At 37.8% G+C, this 24,603-nt stretch overlaps 2 protein-coding genes and 1 pseudogene across 2 annotated transcripts; all 3 read right to left on the reverse strand.

Annotated features, from left to right (window-relative positions):
* Window positions 1–1,772: 1,772 nt before the first annotated feature.
* Window positions 1,773–6,138, reverse strand: LOC128528166 (extracellular calcium-sensing receptor-like). The gene is made up of 6 exons (XM_053500922.1): window positions 5,921–6,138; window positions 5,521–5,812; window positions 4,623–5,414; window positions 3,999–4,226; window positions 3,730–3,853; window positions 1,773–2,680 (listed from the first exon to the last, which is right to left on the reverse strand). Exons 1-6 carry the CDS (start codon window positions 6,136–6,138, stop codon window positions 1,773–1,775), a joined length of 2,562 nt encoding a protein of 853 aa, XP_053356897.1.
* A 1,222-nt stretch (window positions 6,139–7,360) lies between these two features.
* Window positions 7,361–11,172, reverse strand: LOC128527947 (extracellular calcium-sensing receptor-like). Its single transcript, XM_053500621.1, has 6 exons — window positions 11,048–11,172; window positions 10,495–10,786; window positions 9,447–10,274; window positions 8,712–8,939; window positions 8,384–8,507; window positions 7,361–8,274 (listed from the first exon to the last, which is right to left on the reverse strand). Exons 1-6 carry the CDS (start codon window positions 11,155–11,157, stop codon window positions 7,361–7,363), a joined length of 2,496 nt encoding a protein of 831 aa, XP_053356596.1. The 5' UTR covers window positions 11,158–11,172.
* Window positions 11,173–16,938: 5,766 nt separating this feature from the next.
* On the reverse strand, window positions 16,939–23,903 carry LOC128528167 (extracellular calcium-sensing receptor-like; annotated as a pseudogene).
* Between the last annotated feature and the right edge of the window lie 700 nt (window positions 23,904–24,603).

Raw genomic sequence — 24,603 nt, forward strand, 5'->3', positions numbered from 1 at the left:
CTGAAGATATCATAGATGCGCTGATATTGAGCACAACAACACAACCTTGACTTGACATTGCTTTTATGTAACATTTTTACAAATGGCATTTTATCAACCCATTATGATTTGTTTGTTTATTTAATTAGTTATTTTGCTTTTTTCTGTAGGTGGTACAACTAACCAACTGTATCAAGTGGAGCTGCTGACCAATAGTAAGTGACCAACAGTAAGTGTAATTAACAGTAGTAAAATTTATTTTAAATTCTTATTGGGATGTAGCCAAAAGGTAAAGAGAATAAACTATAGAGGGGGTTGGACAGTTAAGAGAAACTTACAAGGTCTACTTTATACTTCCAATTAAAATTTTATTTCTTTAGCACTTTTAACAATGGTAACTGTCAAATTTTTCATTTATGCTGTTGTGCTTTATAAGATCACCTACATTAATTTTCAGGGTACTAGTGCGTTAGGGTGTACAATCCCTTTTTTCACACACTAAGTAGTGCCCTTGATTAGGGGTGACAGGGGATTTGGGATTGAGCATTCTGTTAGAAGCTGTTTAGTTTTGTATTTCTTTTTGGCCGTGAACAAAACAAGATGGATAATTCAAAGAAATTTTAAAGAACATTCTAAACTGTTGGTTAGGATTGCTGAATGTGCTTTTGTGACTGGTTTTGTGTCTGTGTAGGTTTTGGCATGGAGCTCCTCTCTGCTCCGTATTGTGGACCATACAGATCAACTTTCACCCTTGTTGGCAAACGGCAGTAAGAGTATTTAAGGATTGTTAGAACAGATGTGACTCAGGGTGATACATATAGTTTTAATGTGTTTATTTATTCTTATTTATTTTTTTTACTTGCATGCATTAAATCCCTCACCTCAACATAAGACTGGTATTTGTATAATTCTTTTAATACCTTATTTTTATTTTTAATTTATTCATTTATTTACAATTTAGCAAATTAAGTTTTTTTTTATCACATGCAATTTGATAGTAAAATATTGTAGCGTTTTTCACCGCTAAGAAGGAACTTGGAAAGACGAGTGAGCTACCTTGCTGCCCAATGCAAATGGCTGGAAGTATTTTATTCTCCACACAGCATATATAGCAGGAACAGCACATTCAACAAGTCGCACACAATTAATAAACACACATCCACAGTTATTAAAGCAGACATCTAACACACACAACCTGGCTGAAGCCACTACCCCAAACAACTTTCCCCAACAGGGTGAACACATAACAACCCCTCCCGCAAAGCATGATGGTTGCCAATCAAAACCCTGCCCACGCCACACTATGTATCTAAAATCGCACAAATAAATCATTAAGAAATGAACTACGTCAATAAATTAATACTTTTTGCATCTATTTTTAATCTACTGTGCTATGGTGTAGTTAAAGTTGATGTTAATATAGTTTGCAGATTTCAGATTTACATAATATTAAAACAAGTTTCAACTTCAACTTTAATAATAGATCCTTCAACAGGTTTATGTATTTTCACTGAGATTTCACACCATGTTGCCATTCATCTGCATGCTATAGTATTTCAACTCGTATAATTAGAATTAGCAAACCAATGTGTATAGCAAAATGCCAAATGAAATCACATCAGATCTATACACCAACAAAGTTATTTTTTTTTATTGATGACATGATTTAAAAGTTACAATTTCATAGCTAACCTACGTGCATAGAAATTTCCAATTGTAGCCAGATCTACAAACTTGCAATGCTTAGTAATTAACTGATTATATGCTTTAAAGTTATTATTTAGACTATTAACTCACCTTACTTGTGCTTTATTCATCATTTGTTTTTTAGTGTTCTTTTCTGGTTTGAGTATGATGATATAACACTTTGGAAAAAATATACAAAACAGTAACCCAAAGCTTGAGGCCAAAATGGCAAATATCTCTACAGCTACAGTAAATTTTCCAGGAGAGCTGACATAAGCTGGAATAAAGGTGATCCACACTGCACAGAATATGAGCATGCTGAATGTGATGAATTTGGCTTCATTGAAATTATCAGGTAACTTTCGAGCCAGAAAAGCTAAAACAAAACATAAAAAAGCCAACGATCCTATATAACCTAACACAGCCCAAAACCCTACAGTAGAACCCAAATTGCATTCTAAAATAATTTTTTCTTTGTAGCTCTTTAGATTTTTAAAAGGAAAAGGAGGGGATAGGGTTAACCAAAGCACACAAATAAGGGCCTGTATGAGAGTGAAGACAAGAACACTGAGTCTTTGCTGTGGAGGCCCAAACCATTTCATTACATTACTGCCTGGAAGTGTAGCCCTGAAGGCCATTAACACTACCATGGTTTTTCCCAAAACACAGGATATGCAGAGGACAAAGGTGATCCCAAACGCAGTGTGGCGGAGTATACAGGACCACTCAGAGGGCTGACCAATGAAAGTAAGTGAACAAAGGAAACACAGAGTCAGAGAGAGGAGTAGCAGGAAGCTCAGCTCAGAGTTGTTGGCTTTGACAATTGGGGAATTTTTATGTTTAAAAAATATTACTGATATTACCATTGTTAATAAAACACCAATAACAGAAACAGCTGTTAGCAAAATTCCCATATTTTCTTCAAAGGAAAGATATTCAACTTCCTTCTTTACACATTCATCTTTCTGTGAATTTGACCAGTAATCTTGAGAGCATTGTTCACATTCAATAGAATCTGTCACAGATTGAACAAGAAATAAACAATTAAAAGCACATTAAATTTATAAAGAAATTATATATAAATCAATGGGGAAAGATTGATTCAGTTATAAACAGCAAACTTATTTTTTTAGATGGTAAAATGTGTCAATTTATTTTTTTGACTCAAACTAAACTATACAAACTGAACTAGCACCTAAGTGTTGTGACAAAATGGTATCATGTCCTCCCTGCTGATTCCTATCCCAAAAATATAGATTACCAGTCAAAAGTTTGGACACCTTTTTTTTTATTTATTTTTTTTTTTGGGGGGGGGGGGGGGGTATTTAAGCAAAAACAACAACAGACAGTTTTTTTTTAAGACACGAAGGTGAGCTGTTCTGGAACAGTTCTTGCAAGAACAGTATTGTTAAGTGAATTTGCAAAACTCATCAAGCACAATGATGAAACTGACTCTCATGAAGACCATTCCAGGAAAGCAAAATCAAAACTTATGTCTGCTGCAGTTCAATTTCATTTCGAGTTACCAGTCTCAGAAATCACCAATTTAAGGCTTTAAAGAGCAAGTTCAGTTCAATTCAATTCAGTTCATTTTTATTTGTATAGCACTTTTAACAACGGTGATTGTCACAAAGCAGCTTTATAGAATTAAAAGAAAATTATGAAACTGAGTTTGAAATGTGTGAGAGAAAAAAAATTGAATCAAAATGATCAGATTGTCCCTGATGACAAGCTGAGGGCAATAGTGGCAAAGAAAAACTCCCTGAAATGGAAATAGAAAGAAACACAGAGAGAAACCAGACTTAAACAAAGAACCTATCTTCATTTGGATAATAAGTAGCAGACACATCTCAATAGCATTTGTTCTAAGAAGATTATTGCAAATTTTTGATTTTTTAAAGTATTGTTTTAAATTGGATAAAGAAATGAAAAGCTTAGATGACCATAGAATTATAACGTGCCCAAACTTTTGATAGGTAGGTTATGAATATGCATGCGTACATGCGTATAATAATTTGAATTGTGTGTGTTTTATATGTGTATTTCTGGTTTTTTTTTGTCTACCTGTCATATTGCTGATTTCTCCTTCAGCACATGGTATGCAGTCAAAGCAACAAATAGGCTTTCCTTTCTGTACAGCCTTCCTTGTACCTGGAAGGCAGTTCTTACTGCATACAGATATAGGTACCTATGATATAGAAAAATATATTACTTTTCCTAAACAATTATTGAGAATATAAGTGAAAAAAAATTATAATAAAAATGTGGAAGGGTAAATGTCATATAAAGAGATTGTTTACAAATAATTAAATATTTCACTTAATTTTACTTACCTTATTTTTATTTTGTGCCCACACTATAGTGCTGATGTTTACTGCTAAATGATCATGATGAGCTAGAGTAGAGTCATACAGTCCAACAGTCACAAATTCATATTGATTCTCTTTATTTATTTGCCAATTAATTATCTCATATTTTGCAGGAGGATCACCATTCGTATCAAAATAAACTTCTTCCCCTTCTTTGGTTTTGAAATATACCTTTTTGAGGTGGTCTAAAAACTAGCAAAATTCATACACACATACACACACACACACACACACACACACACACAAATAAGAGTAGATGTCAAGTATAAGTCAAAAGTATATATAACCCAAAGGTCTTCAGAGCAAATTTCTGAGTTTTTAACTAACATTTAAGTTATGGATTTAAAACCCAACATTGTTGGACTTAATTGTTTAAATTCTGAAGGTGATAAATCAACATTGGGAATTTTTTATAAATATTATAATATAAGATTAACCAGATCTTATTCTCATCTGCACAAATATTATCATTCAGATAGAAATTGCTGCAGAATTATGCAACATTTGCTTGTCTGTCACCCTGCATATATAAAGATAATTGTGTGACATGACTATTCTAATCGTGATAAGCATTGTTAATTCACTTACTGTGAGAGGATCAGGCTGATGCTTTGTTGGACATGTTTTATTGCAGCCAAGAATTTTGTGTAGAGTATGTGCAATGGCATAAACTCCTTTATACACATTATTAAAAAAGGGCATCAACGACATGTCAGTGAATGTGTTTTGCACATCAGACAGCTTCTCCTCTCCTGTGCACACTGGCACACCCTCTGAATCATTATGCATTGTATATTTACAGTCAAACATAGCCTCCCAGAATTCAGGGAAAATAGCACTGCCTACAAATTTCAATGGTTTTACATCCAGAATGAAATCCTCCAGACCTGTCACCTTCGCTTTGGGTATAGCTAGTCCTATAGCTCCTTGGAATATATTGTTCTTGTCCAAAATGGCTAGCTCTGGGTCAACGATCCAGGCCTCTGTTCCCACCCACTGATATCCAGTGATGTTGTGCTCAAAAAATACAGGCAGTAAAGTCTCCAAATCCCAGGTGTCGAAAAATCCCACAATCACACGTGAAGTTGAGACTTTAATCTGGTCAATGATTCTCAGCACTCTTTCTTTTGAGTATGTTCTAAAATATGGAAGTGAATATTCCAAGCAGATACCCAACTGCTCTGCAATTTTAGTAAATGTAGCCATGCCGTTGTTACCATAGTCATCATCTCTTCTTAATGCTCCCACCCAGGTCCAACCAAAGTATTTGACCATCTCTGCTAGTGCTCTGCTCTGGAAATAATCACTGGGAATAGTGCGCAGAAATGAGGGGTATTTCCTTTTGTCACTAAGACACTCACAGGTAGAAAAGTAACTGATCTGAAATAGTAAATACAATTAAATGTAAGTAAAATACGTTGTTATTTATTTTAAGTATTATGAAGACATTGTAATAAAAATATATTGCTTATGAATAGTTTCTTACTAGAGGGACACTAAAAGGCCCTATACTCTTTGCTATAGCCATAGACACTGATGAGTATGCCTCGCCTATTATAGCTTGCACCTGTGCTGGCTTTGTACAAGCCTCATCCAAAGTTACGTTTTCATTTCCGTTTACAAGTTCCATTGCAATTTTCACCCCCATTAATCCGGAACTACATGTATCATAGATCTTGTATCCCAAAGAGATGTCTGGGAGTAAAGAAGAACTGTTGTTTATCTCCTCTACTGCAAATATCAATGACTGGGCAAGCTGGAGCACTCTTAAATCGAGGCTGGTCAGGAAAGTATAAGAAACATTGTAAAGTCTAGGTTGCTAAGTGGTTATACACTGTATATTGCCATTTATTATTTAAGTCTCTTTCTTGAACTAAAAAGATTACCTCAGACACTTTATTGGAAGTGGCATGGCCTCATAGGATAAGTCAGTGCCTTCCCAACTACTATGAAAGTTTAAAGCTCCTCCAACAATAATATCTCCATCCTTCCATATCTGTGGATATGCGGGCTGTCCCTGTAGGCTACAAGCTGTTCCATTTGTTCTGGAAAAATTAATAAAAGCAAATACCACATGCAGGAGAGTAAAGACGGGCTCCAACATCTTTTTCAGAAAAAAATGAGAAAGAATGCTTGCTTCAAGATTTTGGCTGTTTGACCAGGAAAGATTCATCGTATTTATAGAGATGTACTGAATATTCTCTACAGTAAACTGCTCAAAAAAGGAGGCGTGACTTTTGAATCAGAGAAGCATGAATCTAAAAGAAGTAAGGATGGCATGTTTATTTGTTTGTTTGTTTCTGGTTGTTCATTATATGTACCTATTGTTGCTTGCTTATTATTGGTACAGAACATGTCATAGTGATAAGTAATATTGAAAGCAAATATCATAAAATACTGCTCAAAAATCTGTTTAACAGTATTTATTTTTACAGTTTAAGTTTTGGTAGCATAATCTCTAATGTTGGTGTGTTGGACAAAAAAATAACTGTTAATAAAATGGCTCAAACAGGTATTCTGAAGATAAACATTAGCTTTTATCACAACAGTGAAAGGCACAACTGCCTTTTAGAGAATATTAATGTCCAACATCTATATTGAATTATTCAATTATATTGAACAAGTAAATGCAAAAAAGTTACTCAAAGGACTCATTGATGGCAGCTTGACAATGCTGCAGCTTGAATCCCACCCTAATACCAATTTACTCTGTAGTGTATATATTAATGGTTTTCACTTTGGTTCCTCTTCAGAAGGTTCTACACAACAGCCGATATGTTAAGAATGCAAAATCTTATTCTCTTAAAGTTTGGTGTTTTTGGCATACAGTCCATTCCAAATTCTCAGGGAATAAATATGGACAAGGTATAAGTTTAAGTTTAATAAACCATTATATAAACCATTATATTTACACTTGTTTAAAAATACACAATTAATTATATTTTTCCAAAAATAGCTATAAACAAAATCTGATATGTATATTTTTATTTAATTAATAATTTTGCAGTTACATACTGTACAATGCAAAAGCATTGAGCCACTGCTTACTTCTTCACATTTTGCTTACAAAGACACAGACATTCTTGTAATTTTAATATACTGTAGGTATATATTATATAAAGGTGTTGGACAATAAAACTGAAACACTGGCCAATTTAGTGTTGGAGGTTTCCTGGCTAAATTTGACCAGCCATAAATAATTAAATACATTTTAAACAGTGCTTTAAACAGTAGGAATTGTCTTAATAATCTTTATTTAAGACACATCATTGTAAAGAAAATTTATATATACATTTTTTTATCTTTAAATGATAAATATCTTGCAGCTATTTGTTTCGAGGTGGTCGACCCATGATTGCCTTTTTGGTATTCTGTTCTGGGTGTAAAAGTATAATGTAGCATTTTGGGGCAAATATGGCTATTAGCAGCCCAAAACTTGATGCCAAGATAGCAAAGACCTCTACAGCCACAGAATACTTTCCTGGTGAGCTGACGTATGCAGGCACAAAGGTGAGCCACACAGCACAGAATATCAGCATGCTAAAGGTGATGAATTTGGCCTCATTAAAGGTATCTGGCAGGTTCCTGGCTAAGAAGGCCAGTAGAAAGCTTATTGCAGCCAGCAGGCCAATGTAGCCTAATAGAGATCCAAACCCAATTACAGAACCCACAGCACATTCAAATACTATTTTTGAGCTGATGTAGTGAGTGTTTTTGTGGGGTGTTGGAGATGCTGTGGATAGCCATACTGTACATATAACTGCCTGGAATGCTGTGAGAATCAGCACTGTACCTCTCTGTTGGGCCACTCCAAACCACTTCATAGCATTTTGGCCTTCTGGGCGAGAGGACTTAAACACAGCCACAACCACTATGGTTTTGACAAGAATGCTGGAGACACTCAGTACAAAGCTAATACCAAATACCACATGCCTCAGTTGGCATGTCCACAGCTGAGGCTGGCCAATGAATAACAATACACAAAGGAAGCACAGTTTAAGTGACAGTAGCAGTAGAAAACTCAACTCAGAGTTGTTGGCACGGACCACAGGTGTGTGTCGGTGGTGCACAAACACACCAAAAACTCCAGTGCAGAAGCAGGTGCCAAAGATGGAAGCTGTTGTTAAAGAGATGCCCAGTGGCTCTTCATAGGACAGGAACTCCACCTTCTTTGGTATACAACAATCTTTCTCTGGGCTAGACCAGAACTCATCAGGACATACAGTGCATTCATTAGAATCTGAGTGGCAAAGAAAAATTATAAGGATGATGGGGCGAGAAAGCATAGAAACAGGACATCTTTTAAATGGTTTCTTCTACAATTTATAAAACATAAATGTTATCCTTACCTGTTTTGTTGCTGATTTCTCCATCAGCACAGGGAAGACAGTCAAAGCAGCAGATGGGCATGCCCTTCTTGCTGGCTCTTCTGGTGCCCAGAGGGCAGCTTTCACTACACACAGATCTCGGTGGCTAGAGAATGGAAAGTCCAGATTTATCATTTCAGCAATATAGTACTTTTGATGAATGTTTGCTGTCTGTTTAACAAGGGTAATATTTATAAACAACACAAATAATTAATTAATTTAAATAATAAGACACTGCCAGTGTTTTACATATATGATTATTCTCTAACACAGTATATGTTCCCTGTGTTTTAATCTGTATGTGATTTACCTTCTTTGTATCAAAGTTCCAGAACAGAGCATCCTCATTCAGTGTAAATATGTGTTCTGTTTGTGCAGCTTCATTCACCACTCCAACTTTGTGCACCCTGATCGAACCATCTGGGTTTGGTTGCCAGTTCATGACATCATAGATGGCTAATGGATCACCATTCTTGTCAAAAGATACGTGGTCTCCAAAACCAGTAGTGAAATTTACACTCTGTAGGTAATGGACAACCTGTACCAGTGATTAGAAATGAGAGATCAAGCAGAGAGGACAGGTGTTAAATATGTTTCTGACTGTTGTAAATATTTAATGGACATTATATTAAGCGTAATGATTTTCACTTGCATGGAATCGCAATGCAAGTAATAATAATAATAATAATAATAATAATGAAAAAATAAATAAAACAATCGATGTCTAAACATTAACCATTCCAAATTATATATATTTACACTTAAGCCTGTTTGTGCTGTTTTTATATTTTAATGAATTTTAAATGCAGGGTGAATACAAGATTGCTCATTTAGACATTTCTCATTGGTCATTATAAATGCATGCATATGGGGGGGGGGCTGTACATATATTTATATATATGTTCATTGTCACAAAGCAGCTTTTCAGAATAGAGTAATGTTGGAAATAAGTTTAAGAAAAGAAATGGAGAAAATATGCACAAATTATAATTATTAGTTTGTTCCTGTTTACTTCAATAAGTATTTGTCTACTTATCAGCTTCACCTGCCAAGGCTGCAAAGTAGATATTCTGGCACAGCTGTGACCATTAAATGGCCCCTTGCCCTCCTCACACTGTGTTAGGTCATGAAGTGCATAAGCTAGTGCATAAACTGCTTTATAAACATTATAAGAAGCCCTTAGTTCAGACATATCGCTGTATGCCGTATTTGTGCTGCTTAGATCTTCATCCCCTGCACACAACATTATATTATCATCCTCAGTCTGCATGCCATCTTTCTCAAACCTGCACCCAAACATCTCCTGCCAAAATATCCGCACCATGTTGTTCCCAGGTTGCATGTCAGGGCGCAAGCGTAGCAGGAAGTCCCGAAGCCCTGCAATCTCTCCACGACGAATGGCGATTCCTAGAGTTCCTCCGAGGAATGGTAGCAGGCGTGGTGTGAGGAAGATGGGTGAAGTGGCCCATGCCTCACTAGCAATCCATTGCTTTTCAGTTACATTTCTCAGAGATACTTCATCCATTAGTGGCAATAAGTAGGCCTCCGTAGAAACCACCACCACAACTTTGGCTGTGGAGGTTTTGATCACTCTGACAATACGTTCCACATCTCTGCGGTTGTTATCTCTTGGCAGCATCTCAGAGTATGCCACACAGCCACCCAGCTGTTCCCTGACATCTTGGTTAAAGGAGTGGGCAGCATAGATACCATAATCATCATTGCTGTACACAAGGCCCACCCAGGTCCAGCTGAAGTGTTTTAGAATTTGGACAATGGCACGCACCTGAAAGGCATCACTTGGAATTGTCCTAAAAAATGAGGGGAACTGATTTCGGTCAGTGAGACAGGAGCATGTGGCAAAGTAGCTCACCTGATGAAAAGTGGGAGAGAAGAAAGATGGCATGGTAATGAAACATAATATGACATATGGAATTCAGAAAATAAAAATATTTTCATAATGATTAGAATACAATTATTGTCACATACATTAACCAATACAAAGACAATTACATTATAGATTTTACAGATATAAAGTAAAGCTAAATTGAATTTTTTTCTCAGTTCTTTAAAGAAAAATTTATTTTCTTTACCATTGGCACTCGAAACAATCCCAGCACACTAGAGATGGCAATAGAGTGAGTGGAACCCGGGTCCCCCACTATCCCAATCACTGGGGGAGAACTAGTGCAGTTCAAATTAAAGGCAGTTTCACTGGTTCCACTGATCAGGGCTGTGGCTGCTCGAAATGCCACAGCAAGCTTTACACAGTTATCATACAGATGATATCCCAGCGTGGTGTTAGGAAGCAGCTTGGGATTTTTATTAATTTCATCAATAGCAAAAACCATAGTCATTGCCTGCTGAAAGCTTGCCATGTCAAACCTGCAGCAGTATGGCAAATAAAAAATAAGTAGAAATAAGCGTAAGTGAAAAAAATAATAGTGTGTGTCTGTGTTTTTACAAGTGTGCACAAGAATTCATACAAATAGACAGTCAATTGCTATTGGCAACATATCAATAATTTTAAACATACTTATATCTCAATTAAACAATTCAATTAAATAAATTAAATGTTTTGTTAACTATGTTTTTTTTTTCTATTTGCAATTTTTCTCATTATTATCTTGTGCTGAATCCCCTCACTGTTCACAATAGGGTTGTTCCGGCTCACTCGTGAAGCTCAACTCTGGAAACACTGTAAGAAAGTGGACTTCAAATAGACCTCCCAAAATAAGGTCTCCATTCTGGTGCATTCCATTTAGCCTGAACTGGCCTCGGAGCTTACAATATCCTGGGTCTACGTCCAAATCAGCGGCTGAAGATGTGAATAATGAGCCCCAGCCTATACACAAATATAGATAAAAAATAGGTTGCATTTTCTCTCTTTGTGCATTCCTTTTTCTTCGCACATGTGTTATGGTAATATTGTACATATGGTTGCGTTTTATATAGTTGGGGAGGTCACATGAGACTTTTATCATAATTATATGGCTTGGTGGGTTGTACGTAATTGATGCATTGGTTGATTCATATACTCTTGTTACTATTTGATTTTCCTTAAATATGAAAATAAATATACTGTTTGTTTATGGTTTTGATTGACTATTATTACGTCCCATAAAAGCTGCATGTATATTTATTCAACATGGGTTGTTTTTGGTTATATGTTTATTTGATCCAAATAATTTTTCAGTTCTTATTGTTAATATTGTTTTAATACTTCATTATTATGTTTGATGATTATTTAGTTTTGATATATATATATATATATAAAGATTATATATTTTTTTTACAAGTATCACAGTTTCCATGGTGTACTTTATCAAACATATTTTTAAAATGATAAAGACATCCTAAATAACTATTTTTGCCAATTCAATGAGAGCAGTTGTCCTCTATGCTTGATTTAATTTAAATAGCACAGAATTTGCCAAACTAATGTCCCTTAATTGTGGTGTTTTATGTAAACATACTCTGTGTTCTATATTGATCTTCCATAAGGCAAGGCCCATCATTACCTGAGAGATTCCAAATTAAATTAAACATTTATTTTGTAAAACACCTTACATCCAACTTTAAGTAAACAACTATAGATGTGGTGGCATGGTGGTGTAGTGGTTAGCACTGTCGCCTTGCACCTCCAGGGTCTGGGTTCAATTTCTGGCCAGGTTCTCTGTGCATGTTCTTCCTGCACTTGGTGGGTTTCCTCCAGGTACTCCAGTTTACTCCCAGAGTCCTAAGACCTGCAGATTAGGCTAATTGCCAGTAGTTTGTGAATGTATGTGTGAGCGGTGCCCTGTGATGGATTGGCACCCTGTCCAGGGTGTAGCCTGCCTCATGCCCCAAGTCTCCTGGGATAGGCTCCAGGCCCCCTATGACCCTGAATACAGGATAAAGCGGTATACAAGATGCGTTAAGAAGACTCTTAAGATATATATTACGTAAGTTGATTACTTTTCTAAGTGTGTTTCCCGAACTGTCCCTTAGGAGTCTCCTTAAGTCGCCGCCTCTTATGTCCGACGTCAAAAGGCGCTGTCTACAGTAAAGGTACTAAATTAGCTGACGCGGTTGCTCAGGAATCGATTTTTAATTCATTTTGCATGACAGCGTTAAGAAAGATAGCACGTTCTATGCAAATTAAACATTGCATAAAAATCCTTCAAATAACGTTTATTTCGACATGGGGTAACTGGGTTATCAATAGCATGCCATAATAGACAAATATATAAATTAAATCACCAAACTGTCGCTAACATTTTCATGTAACCTGTAGTGGCGGTAAAACGAACCGGGTATACAATCAAAGACAACACTCTTTGCCAGCTTCAGAAACAATGTAAAGCATGTCAGTTGTTGGGGTTGTATAGCGCACTATAGAATGAATACGATGAGATGACGGAGTAGAGGTTTAATACCCCTATCTCACCTACGCGGTTTCGCGCGGTGGCCGTAGGTATGGTTCATCATGATTCAGCACGAGTTTTGGTGCCATGATTACATGTCCATCTTACCATGTGAAAAAATTGAACATGTTTAAAATGCAGAAGCCTTGCAGATCTTCGTGGACCGTCGGGCGGTCACTCAAGGCGGCTCACTGTGCCTAATACCCCTATCTTATCTACAGTATGTGCTTTGACTCACGGTGAGATGCGATGTTAGGCACTGTGAGCTGTCTTTATCGCCCGCCGACATTCCACTAATGTTCCATAAAGTTCTGCATGGTCTGCAAGCTTCCACAAGGACTGCCAAAAAAAAAAAAAAATTAATAAATAAAACCTGTCAAAAGAAAGGTCCATTTAGTCATGAATGATGGCTAATGATCAATGAAACATTTTAAATAAAAGGCAGCAAGCTGGACATCGGAATGTAGAGCGTAAGTACGACGCGTTGGCCTGGCAAGTGCAGGTCTGAGCAGGTCAAGAAGTTTCATAATCTGTTGCCTTGGAAGGTGAAACTTTTGTTCAAAATAGCCACCTCAGGCAAAATATGAAAAGGGCTGAAGTTTAAAAAATAAAAAAAGACATTTGTTTCAGACTAAAAAGTAGGATGCAGTGCACCCAAAATTGCAAAACTATTATAGCATGACCACTGGACAATTAACTTTTTTGCTGAAAATAATCAACTGTTACAGCAGGAGAGACGAAAATAACCCAATTGCAGACACTTAATGAACCCACTTAAAGGAATTTTATTTGAGGCCAAGGGGTTAAGTACATAGGGGTTGAAGGAGAGTGGTGTGTGTGTGTGTGTGTGTGTGTGTGTGAGTGTCAGCGCGCAGCAGTGGGGGTTTGTGTGTGTGTGTCAGCGCGCAGCAGCCGGGGGTTGCGCGTATGTGTGTGTGTGCATGCACAGAATGCTTTGGGGAATACCCTGTGGCGTGACAAGAGGCAGGGCGAAGACGTCAGGGAATTCTCCGTGAACCCGAAAGTGGAAGCTTTTTTCTCGGTTTTAGCGAGCAAATTTTTCTTGGTTTTAGTGAGAGGTGCAGATTGCGCAACTAAACTTCTGCAACGGTTTCTTGACGCTGGTTTGCTCTGCGAACCAGGAGAGGAGGGCAAAGAGCTTTAATTTGCTTCTTTGAGAGGCAGGAGCATGGTGCATGTCATGAGAATCCCTTCAAGATGATGGAAGCACATACAAGCAGAGCCGGGAAAGCGTCACTAGCCATGCAGCAAGGAGAGAGAATTGGCGTCGTTTGCCAGGTAAGCATCAATAACGGAAGGTCCAGCCGCGAGAACAAACAATTCCACAGGGACGGGTACAAAACCAGATTCCCAACACAGGCAGGGCTTTGATTGAAGGTTATAAATAGGAGTGAACTTTGTGTGAATTCTTGTCTGAAAGGACGTCCAGTCACGCCAGCAGTGCGGCATTGGAGCGCAGCATCTTGCTACCCCTTTTTCAGGATACAGGGTTACAGCAAAGTAACCCAACGCCAATGCACTGCAAAAGTCTGGACACCCAGGGTTGTGCTACGTGTCAGGCATAACTTTGGGATGCTGACTTGAGGACCTGTGAGCCCGGAGTAGCATGAACATCCATTTGTTAAAATTAAAATCTGACAAATGTGTGTGGAAAGGACCAACCTGCCGCATCACACACTTGCTGCAAGGAGACACCTCTTGCCAGCGCAATTGATGAGGCAAATCCCCCTGGTCAAATGAGCGCTGATTCCTAGAGGCGAAGTGCAATGGCACCTCTCACCCAATATGATTTCACTTGTCTAGTGGCGGCCGGCCACCGGTCGCGGCCCTCATAGCATATAAAAAGCTGCTCTGACTTAGGCTACTGGCTAGTTCTGTGAATCTAAAGCCGAAGAGCACGTTCTGGACACAGTAAGTTAATTCTTTCCTGCTCCAGAGCTGTAAAAGGCAGAGGACAGAATGGCTTCGAAAACAACTGGGTGCATGGTCGAGAATAGAACTTTTGGAAGATAGTTTGGGTGAGGATGCAGAATAGCTTTGACTAGCCCAGGGGCTAAGTCTAGGCAGGATGGGGAGACTGACAAAGCCTGCAGATCTCCAATTCTTTTCAAAGAAGTAATGGCCACAAGCAAAAATATTTTAAGGGTCAGAAGCCTGACAGGCGCTGACTCCAGTGGTTCGAAAGTCCCAAGTAGGGGCCGTTGCTCTAGTGGGCGGCCTCAACCGTTTAGCTCCATGAATAAAACAGGCAACTAAAGGGTGCTTTCCCACAGAAGCCCCATCAGTCAGAACATGACAAGCCAAAATAGCGGCTACGTACTTTCTGAGGGGACTAGGGCATAAGCCCAAGGACAACTTTTCTTGCAGAAACTCCAGCACTGAGGAGGGAGCCCTAGCACTTAGAATAGTTTCAATTATGCTGGCTGGAAGACCAGCATCTCTTAATTAGTCCCTCTCAGGGGCCAGACGTGAAGGTTCCAGAGCTCAGGCTGGGGATGAACTATTGTCCCCTGCGCCTGAGACAGAAGATCCCTCCTCACTGGAATCACTGATGGTGAGCCATCGAGGAGGGATATTAGATCCGAGAACCACACTCTGGTCGGCCAATGGGGCGTTATCAATAAGAGGCACAAACCCTGTTGACGGACCCTCGCCAGGACTCCTGGGAGCAGGGCTATCGGAGGAAATGCATAATGCCATAATCTGGGCAAAGTATGGGCCATCGCATCCAGACCCAGGGAAGCTCTAGGAGTCAGAGTGTAGTAAAGTGGACATTGCGCTGTTTCTTGCGAGGCAAAGCGATCCATCTCTACTTCATAAAATCTCTCGCAGATTTTCTCAAGATCTCCCTGACTACTTCGGAGTGTAGTTTTCATTTCCCATGTGTCACAGCTTGTCTGGCCAGCAAGTCCGCTCCCACATTCATATGCCCTGGAATGTAAATCGCCCTGATAGAAAGGAACTTGTCCTGTGCCCAAAGCAGAACCTGGTGCGCTTGCTTGTTTAAACAGTCCACCCAGGCGATTTATGTATGAGACTACCATAGTGTTGTCCACCCGCACTTGGACATAGTAGCCTCTCAACCGCTGGAGGAAGTATTTCTGGGCCAGAAATTGAGCCATCATTTCGAGGCAATTTATGTGCCACTTGAGAAGATGACCTTTCCAGATCCCTTGGGCTGGATGGCCATCTAAGACCGCACCCCAGCCCGTAAGGGAAGCGTCTGTCATAAGCATTTTGCGATGACAAGATGCACCTATAGTGGGACCCAAAGTCAGAATACAGGGTCTGAACCACATAGAAAGTGTCCGAAGCCCCTGGCGCATAATCCTTATTTGCCTCTGGGGATTGGCCCTTGAGTAAAATCCCCTGGCTCTTAGCCACAACTGAAACGATCTCATATGCAGAAGGCCCAAAGCTATCACTGTGGATGCAGCTGCCATGAGACTTAAAACACTCTGAAAGTAAAGGACAATCACTTTCTGGCCTAGCCTAACTTTCTCTAGTATTTTGAGAATGGATTCGACACGCGCAGGAGACAGCTGTGCCTGCATTGCGATCGAAATTCATATGACACCCAAATATGTGGTCCTCTGGGCAGGAAAGATAATGCCTCTCCCGGCGTTGAGTCTCAATCCTAAAGAATCGAGGTGAGCTAGGACGACATCTCAATGTCTAAATGGTAACTATGTAATTCAGGATACTGATGCCCTGGAATCATAGAGCTAGGGCTGGATCCGTGCATTTTATATATGTGCAGAGAGACAGGGCTAGGCCAAATGGAAGGAAATGTGGCAATATTTTGATATGAAAATATGCGTGCTTCAGGTCAATTAGCACAAACCAATCCTCCAGTCAGATTTGAAAAGCAATCATTTTGGCTGTTGACATTTTGATGTTCAGCCCACGAAGATTTAAAATTGGACACAACCCCCTGTTTCTCTTGGAAACCAAGAAATACTGACTGTAATAGCCTGACTCTCTGTCTGGCAGGGAACATCTCCTATGCCCCACTTTTCCTGCAAAGTATGTAAATGTTGAGTCAGCAAGAAGGGAGTCTATATTCTTTCCTGGTTGGGAAACACCCCCATGGTCCAGCACACATTAGCCTCAGGACTTCTTTTTAGACAAGGCATCTTTGAGGCAGACTGCGAAGCTTGCCACACTCTCCTTTTGCACTTCACGCCTGGAGAGAACCGGACCTGGTCGGGACTGGGTGACCGATAGTCCCAACTCCTGAGCACGGCGGGGAAGAAACCTCACAAAGTCCTGCTCATAGACTGGCAACTGTAGCAGCCATATAACAGCCATAGCCTGGACCATCTGCTTGGTGGCACAGAGAAATAAATCTGTGGCTCGGCGTAGCTCTGCAAAGGTCGTGTCGTTGATAGACCCACCGGTGCTCACATCTCTCAGCAGGGTCAGCCTGGTATGCCTGCAAAACCACCATGGTGTGGCGGAAAAGCTTTTCCCACCAACGAAGATGTTAGGCTACATGGTTTTGTGGGGAGTGTGGGCTTTTTCAGGGAGAATGAGCTCCCAGAAGAGAGATAGCCCGCAAGCGTCTTTTCAATCTGGGGCATCATCATATAAAACCGTGCTTTCACATCAACGACATTCGAATAAATCGATGTCAATAGCACAAAAACTTTGAGTTTACTCATCATGGAGGTCACCATCATATATAAAGAAGGGGATGGACCATCAATAAGGCCCCTCCCCCCGGCCACCCGACAGAAATCTGTAGTCTAACTTTGAGCGTTTGGAGGTCTCTTGCTTCTGTTTTGGCCAGTCGAGGTGTAGGCATTCGGCCACCCTAGTTACAACCTCAAGTAACTCCTCATATGCTCGTTCTTCATGAGAGGAGTGTTCGAAGGTGGCAATTTCCATCTCAGTAGTAGCAAGAGAAGAGATCTCTTCCGTCCGATCAAAAGAAGCGCTGAAGCATGCGTGAGAAGCGGACACAAAAGTCTCCCGATCTAGCGAGAGAAAATAGCTAACCTGTCTCACCAGATCAACACACGATCCCCAGGAGTGAGCCGCGGCTCGCAATTTCCCTTTAAAAACCGCGAGCCGAGCATGAAGCACTCTGACTGAGAGCAGATCACAGTGCTTGCATTCTCCCCCGAGTCCGAGGATAGCGTGCTCTTCCCCCAAACACTCAACGCAGAAAACATGGCGATCATCATCATCAAAAAGTCCCTCGCATGGAGAGCCCCATTTTTCTTTTGCTTTCTGCTTTTTTTTAACTGTAGCACAGTATTTCAAAGACAGGACACACATGCACACACAGTGCGGTCCTTGAAGACAAAAAGATCTGAGGATGTTTCCGGTTCTATTTATAACATGTACCATGTTCATGTGTGGAAGAATAAATTACATTTTCAACTAAAGACTATCAAAAAGGGCAAACTGTTCCACTATTCCAAATACTATGCAAAAGTATTTGCATAGTCACTTTTTCTCTTATCTGAGATCAAAGAATTGTATGTGGTTAAAAGCTCTTAAGGTTAATAAGGTGGAAAGGGGAGGTCACAGGAGATCAAATAGTATGGAACTGCACTTTTGTCACATAAAAATAATTATTTTAAAAAGTTTTAGCGGTATAGAAGATGAGTAAGTGAGTTGGTAAAAAGTTTTTTTGAAAAGTATATTATTATAACTAGATATTTTTTTTATTTTATGTCTTAACAAGATATTTTTAAGTCGTGAATTGTTTCATGTAAAAATATGAATGATTTTTACAGCCGTGGCCAAAAGTTTTGAGAATTACATAAATATTTAAAAAATTAAAAAGTTACTGCTTAAGTTTTTATAATAGCAATTTGCATATACTCCAGAATGTTATGAAGAGTGATCAGATGAATTGCATAGTCCTTCTTTGCAATGAAAATTTACTTAATCCCAAAAAAACCTTTCCACTGCATTTCATTGCTGTCATTAAAGGACCTGCTGAGATCATTTCAGGCCTTTTATTGTGGGCAGTATAAGGTACACCTGTGCACTACTCATGATGTCAGATCAGCATCTTGATGTGGCACACCTGTGAGGTGGGATGGATTATTTAAGCAAAGCAGAAGTGCTCACTTTCACACATTTAGACTGATTTGTGAACAATGTTTGAGAGAAATGGTAATATTGTGTATCTGGAATGAATTTTAGATCTTTAAGTCCATCTCATGAAAAATCGGAGCAGAAACAAAGGTGTTGCGTTTATATTTTTGTTGTGTGTATATATAAATAATCTGGAAATAGAGTGGAGAAACACCAAACGAGAATCAATCAGAAGGTGGCGGTAGTGCAACACTTACGGATGCAAGCCGCCGTTAAACTCCAAAGAAGAAGAACAAGGAGAAGAATAGTTTGTTGAGAAGACAAACGTTTGGCGGGCGTGTGGAAAAAGGTAAGCAGGAATAAATTCCCATCTTTCTAAACAGAAACGAAATACTGCACATAAATGTCACCTGCTGTTTAGCAATGTTTAGTAATGTAATTTTGGTTTAAGTTATTTCTTGTATTTTTAATCACACTTAAAATACCGACGAGTATATGGGTGTGCTTAATCTGCGGTTCGGTTCTGGTTTCAGTTGTAAATAAAACATCTCATCTGCACTTGCATTCTCAGTTCTGGAATATAACAGCAATAATTATGTCAAAAGAAAGTCTGGACTTAAATTACATTAATTGCTTAAAAAATAAAAAAACAGAACCAAGTGTGGAGAATCAGGCAGATATGCTTTGTTTTTCAAATTTCCAAAAACTATCAATATAGATCTGACACAATCATTTAAGCAGTATCACACAAGAGAAAGTGCTGTTTTGCTCAATATCAGCATGACTGTGACTGTGTGATGCAGTCATCGGAAAACAGATGCAACCCAAGTGCTGAAGATATCACAGATGCGCTGATATTAAGAACAACAACACAACCTTGACTATGACATTGCTTTTATGTAACATTTTTACAAATGGCATTTCATCAACCCATTATGATTTGTTTGTTTATTTAATTAGTTATTTTGCTTTTTTCTGTAAGTGGTGCAACTAACTAACTGTATCAGGTGGAGCTGCTGACCAATAGTAAGTGACCAACAGTAAGTGTAATTAACAGTAGTAAAATTTATTTTAAATTCTTATTGGGATGTAGCCAAAGGGTAAAGAGAATAAACTATGTAGGGGGTTGGACAGTTTAGAGAAACTTACAAGGTCTACTTTATACTTCCAATTTAAATTTTATTTCTTTAGCACTTTTAACAATGGTAACTGTCAAATTTTTCATTTATGCTGTTGTGCTTTATAAGATCAACTACATTAATTTCCAGGTTACCAGTGCATTAGGGTGTACAATCCCTTTTTTCACACACCAAGTAGTGCCCTTGATTAGGGGTTACAGGGGGATTTGGGATTGAGCATTCTGTTAGAAGCTGTTTAGTTTTGTAGTTCGTTTTGGCCGTGAACAGAACAAGATAGATAATTTAAAGGAAATTTCAAGGAACATTCTAAACTGTTGGTTAGGATTGCTGAATGTGCTTTTGTGACTGGTTTTGTTTCTGTGTAGGTTTTGGCATGGAGCTCCTCTCTGCTCCGTATTATGGACCATACAGATCAACTTTCACTCTTGTTGGCAAACGGCAGTAAGATTTTTTTTGTACTTGCATGCATTGAATCCCTCACCTCAGCATGAGACTGGTATTTGTATAATCCTTTTAATACCTTGTTTTTATTTTTTATTAATTAATTTATTTACAATTTAGCAAATTTATTTTTTTATCACATGCAATTTGATATCAAAATATGTATCTAAAATAGCACAAATAAATTATTAATAAATTAACTACTTCAAAAAAATTAATACATTTTGCATCTATTTTTTAATCTTAACTGGTGTAGTTAAAGTTGATGTTAATATAGTTTGCAGATTGCAAATTTACAAGAGATTTAAACAAGTTTCACTTCAACTTTAATAATAGATCCTTCAACAGGTTTATGTATTTTCACTGAGATTTCCCAACATGTTGCCATTCATCTCCATGCTATAGTATTTCAACTTGTATAATTAGAATTAGCAAACCAATGTGTACAGCCAAATGCCAAATGAAATCACGTCAGATATACACACCAACAAAGTTATTTTTTTATTGATGACATGATTTAAAAGTTATAATTTCATAGCAAACCTAGGTGCATAGAATTTCCAATTGTAGCCAGATCTACAAACTTGCAATGCTTAGTAATTAACTGATTATATGCTTTAAAGTTATTATTTAGACTATTAACTCACCTTACTTGTGCTTTATTCATCATTTGTTTTTTAGTGTTCTTTTCTGGTTTGAATATGATGATATAACACTTTGGAAAAAATATACAAAACAGTAACCCAAACTTGAGGCCAAAATGGCAAATATCTCTACAGCTACAGTACATTTTCCAGGAGAGCTGACATAAGCTGGAATAAAGGTGATCCACACTGCACAGAATATAAGCATGCTAAATGTGATGAATTTGGCTTCATTGAAATTATCAGGTAACTTTCGAGCCAGAAAAGCTAAAACAAAACATAAAAAAGCCAATGATCCTATATAACCTAACACAGCCCAAAACCCTACAGTAGAACCCAAATTGCATTCTAAAATATTTTTTTCTTTGTAGCTCTTTAGATTTTTAAAAGGAAAAGGAGGGGATAGGGTTAACCAAAGCACAGAAATAAGGGCCTGTATGAGAGTGAAGACAAGTACACTGAGTTTTTGCTGTGGAGGCCCAAACCATTTCATTACATTACTGTCTGGAAGTGTAGCCCTGAAGGCCATTAACAGTACCATGGTTTTTCCCAAAACACAGGAGATGCAGAGGACAAAGGTGATCCCAAACGCAGTTTGGCGGAGTATACAGGACCTCTCAGAGGGCTGACCAATGAAAGTAAGTGAACAAAGGAAACACAGAGTCAGAGAGAGGAGTAGCAGGAAGCTCAGCTCAGAGTTGTTGGCTTTGACAATTGGGGAATTTTTATGTTATTACCATTGTTAATAATACACCAATAACAGAAACAGCTATTAGCAAAATTCCCATATTTTCTTCAAAGAAAAGATATTCAACTTGCTTCTTTATATATTCATCTTTTTGTAAATTTGACCAGTAATCTTGAGAGCATTGTTCACATTCAATAGAATCTGTCACAAATTGGACAAGAAATCAACAATTAAAAGCACATTACATTTATAAAGAAATTATATATAAATCAATGGGAAAAGATTGACTCAGTTATACATAGCAAACTTATGTACTTTTAATTCAGTGTTTTTTTTTTTTTTTTTTTTTTTTTGTGTTTTATACATTCTAGAACAATACTGGAGATTTCAGAAATAACACGTACACAGTTCTTGCAAGAACAGTATTGTTAAGTGAATTTGCAAAACTCATCAAGCACAATGATGAAACTGACTCTCATGACCATTTCAGGAAAGCAAAATCAAAACTTATGTCTGCTGCAGTTCAATTTCATTTCGAGTTACCAGTCTCAGAAATCACCAATTTAAGGCTTTAAAGAGCAAGTTCAGTTCAATTCAATTCAGTTCATTTTTATTTGTATAGCACTTTTAACAACGGTGATTGTCACAAAGCAGCTTTATAGAATTAAAAGAAATTTATGAAACTAAGTTTGAAATGTGTGAGAAAAAAAGTTTTAATCAAAATGATCAGATTGTCCCTGATGACAAGCTGAGAGCAACAGTGCCAAAGAAAAACTCCCTGAAATGGCAATAGAAAGTAACACAGAGAGAAACCAGACTTAAACAAAGAACCTATCTTCATTCGGATAATAAGTAGCAGACACATCTCAATAGCATTTGTTCTAAGAAGATTATTGCAAATTTTTAATTTTTTAAAGTATTGTTTTAAATTGGATAAAGAAATGAAAAGCTTAGATGACCATAAAATTATAACGTGTCCAAACTTTTGATGGGTAGGTTATGAATATGCATGCGTACATGCGTATAATAATTTGAATTGTGTGTGTTTTATATGTGTATTTCTGGGTGTTTTTTTTTCTACCTGTCATATTGCTGATTTCTCCTTCAGCACATGGTATGCAGTCAAAGCAACAAATAGGCTTTCCTTTCTGTACAGCCTTCCTTGTACCTGGAAGGCAGTTCTTACTGCATACAGATATAGGTACCTATTATATAGAAAAATATCCAAATTTTCCTAAACGATTATTGAGAATATAAGTGAAAAAAAAAATACAATAAAAACGTGGAAGGGTAAATTTCATATAAAGAGATTGTTTACAAATAATTAAATATTTCCCTTTATTTTACTTACCTTATTTTTATTTTGTGCACACATTATAGTGCTGATGTTCACTGCTAAATGATCATGATGAGCTAAAGTAGAGTCATACAGTCCAACAGTCACAAATTCATATTGATTCTCTTTATTTATTTGCCAATTAATTATCTCATATTTTGCAGGAGGATCACCATTCGTATCAAAATAAACTTCTTCCCCTTCTTTGGTTTTGAAATATAAATTTTTGAGGTGGTCTAAAAACTACCATAATTTACACACACACACACACACACACACACACACACACACACACACACACACACACACACACACACAAATAAGAGTAGATGTCAAGTATAAGTCAAAAGTATATATAACCCAAAGGGTTAAAACCCAACATTGTTGGACTCAATTGTTTAAACTCTGAAGGTGAAAAATCAACATTGGGAATTTTTTTAAATAAATATTATAATATAAGATTAACCAGATCTTATTCTCATCTGCACAAATATTATTATTGTCTGTCACCCTGCATATATAAAGATAATTGTGTGACATGACTATTCTAATCGTGATAAGCATTGTTAATTCACTTACTGTGAGAGAATCAGGCTGATGCTTTGTTGGACATGTTTTATTGCAGCCAAGAATTTTGTGTAGAGTATGTGCAATGGCATAAACTCCTTTATACACATTAATAAAAAAGGGCATCAACGACATGTCATTTAATGTGTTTTGCACATCAGACAGCTTCTCCTCTCCTGTGCACACTGGCACACCCTCTGAATCATTATGCATTGTATATTTACAGTCAAACATAGCCTCCCAGAATTCAGGGAAAATAGCACTGCCTACAAATTTCAATGGTTTTACATCCAGAATGAAATCCTCCAGACCTGTCACCTTCGCTTCGGGTATAGCTAGTCCTATAGCTCCTTGGAATATATTGTTCTTGTCCAAAATGGCTAACTCTGGGTCACAATCCAGGCCTCTGTTCCCACCCACTGATATCCAGTGATGTTGTGCTCAAAAAATACAGGCAGTAAAGTCTCCAAATCTGGTCAATGATTCTCAGCACTCTTTCTTTTGAGTATGTTCTAAAATATGGAAGTGAATATTCCAAGCAGATACCCAACTGCTCTGCAATTTTAGTAAATGTAGCCATGCCGTTGTTACCATAGTCATCATCTCTTCTTAATGCTCCCACCCAGGTCCAACCAAAGTATTTGACCATCTCTGCTAGCGCTCTGCTCTGGAAATAATCACTGGGAATAGTGCGCAGAAATGAGGGGTATTTCCTTTTGTCACTAAGACACTCACAGGTAGAAAAGTAACTGATCTGAAATAGTAAATACAATTAAATGTAAGTAAAATACCTAGTTATTTATTTTAAGTATTATGAAGACATTGTAATAAAAATATATTGCTTATGAATAGTTTCTTACTAGAGGGACACTAAAAGGCCCTATACTCTTTGCTATAGCCATAGAC

The sequence above is a fragment of the Clarias gariepinus genome, chromosome 7, assembly GCF_024256425.1.
Source record: "Clarias gariepinus isolate MV-2021 ecotype Netherlands chromosome 7, CGAR_prim_01v2, whole genome shotgun sequence".
Taxonomy (NCBI): Eukaryota; Metazoa; Chordata; class Actinopteri; order Siluriformes; family Clariidae; genus Clarias; species Clarias gariepinus.

Coding starts and splice junctions, on each gene's coding strand:
- LOC128528166 (XM_053500922.1), bottom strand. CDS start 6,138: ATGTTGGAGCCCGTCTTTACTCTCCTGCATGTGGTATTTGCTTTTATT. Junction 5,415..5,520: donor GGCCTTTTAGTGTCCCTCTA/GTAAGAAACTAT, acceptor TTACTATTTCAG/ATCAGTTACTTTTCTACCTG. Junction 3,854..3,998: donor GGGCACAAAATAAAAATAAG/GTAAGTAAAATT, acceptor TCTATATCATAG/GTACCTATATCTGTATGCAG.
- LOC128527947 (XM_053500621.1), bottom strand. CDS start 11,157: ATGCACCAGAATGGAGACCTTATTTTGGGAGGTCTATTTGAAGTCCAC. Junction 10,787..11,047: donor GAACAACCCTATTGTGAACA/GTGAGGGGATTC, acceptor ATACTGCTGCAG/GTTTGACATGGCAAGCTTTC. Junction 10,275..10,494: donor GATTGTTTCGAGTGCCAATG/GTAAAGAAAATA, acceptor ACTTTTCATCAG/GTGAGCTACTTTGCCACATG.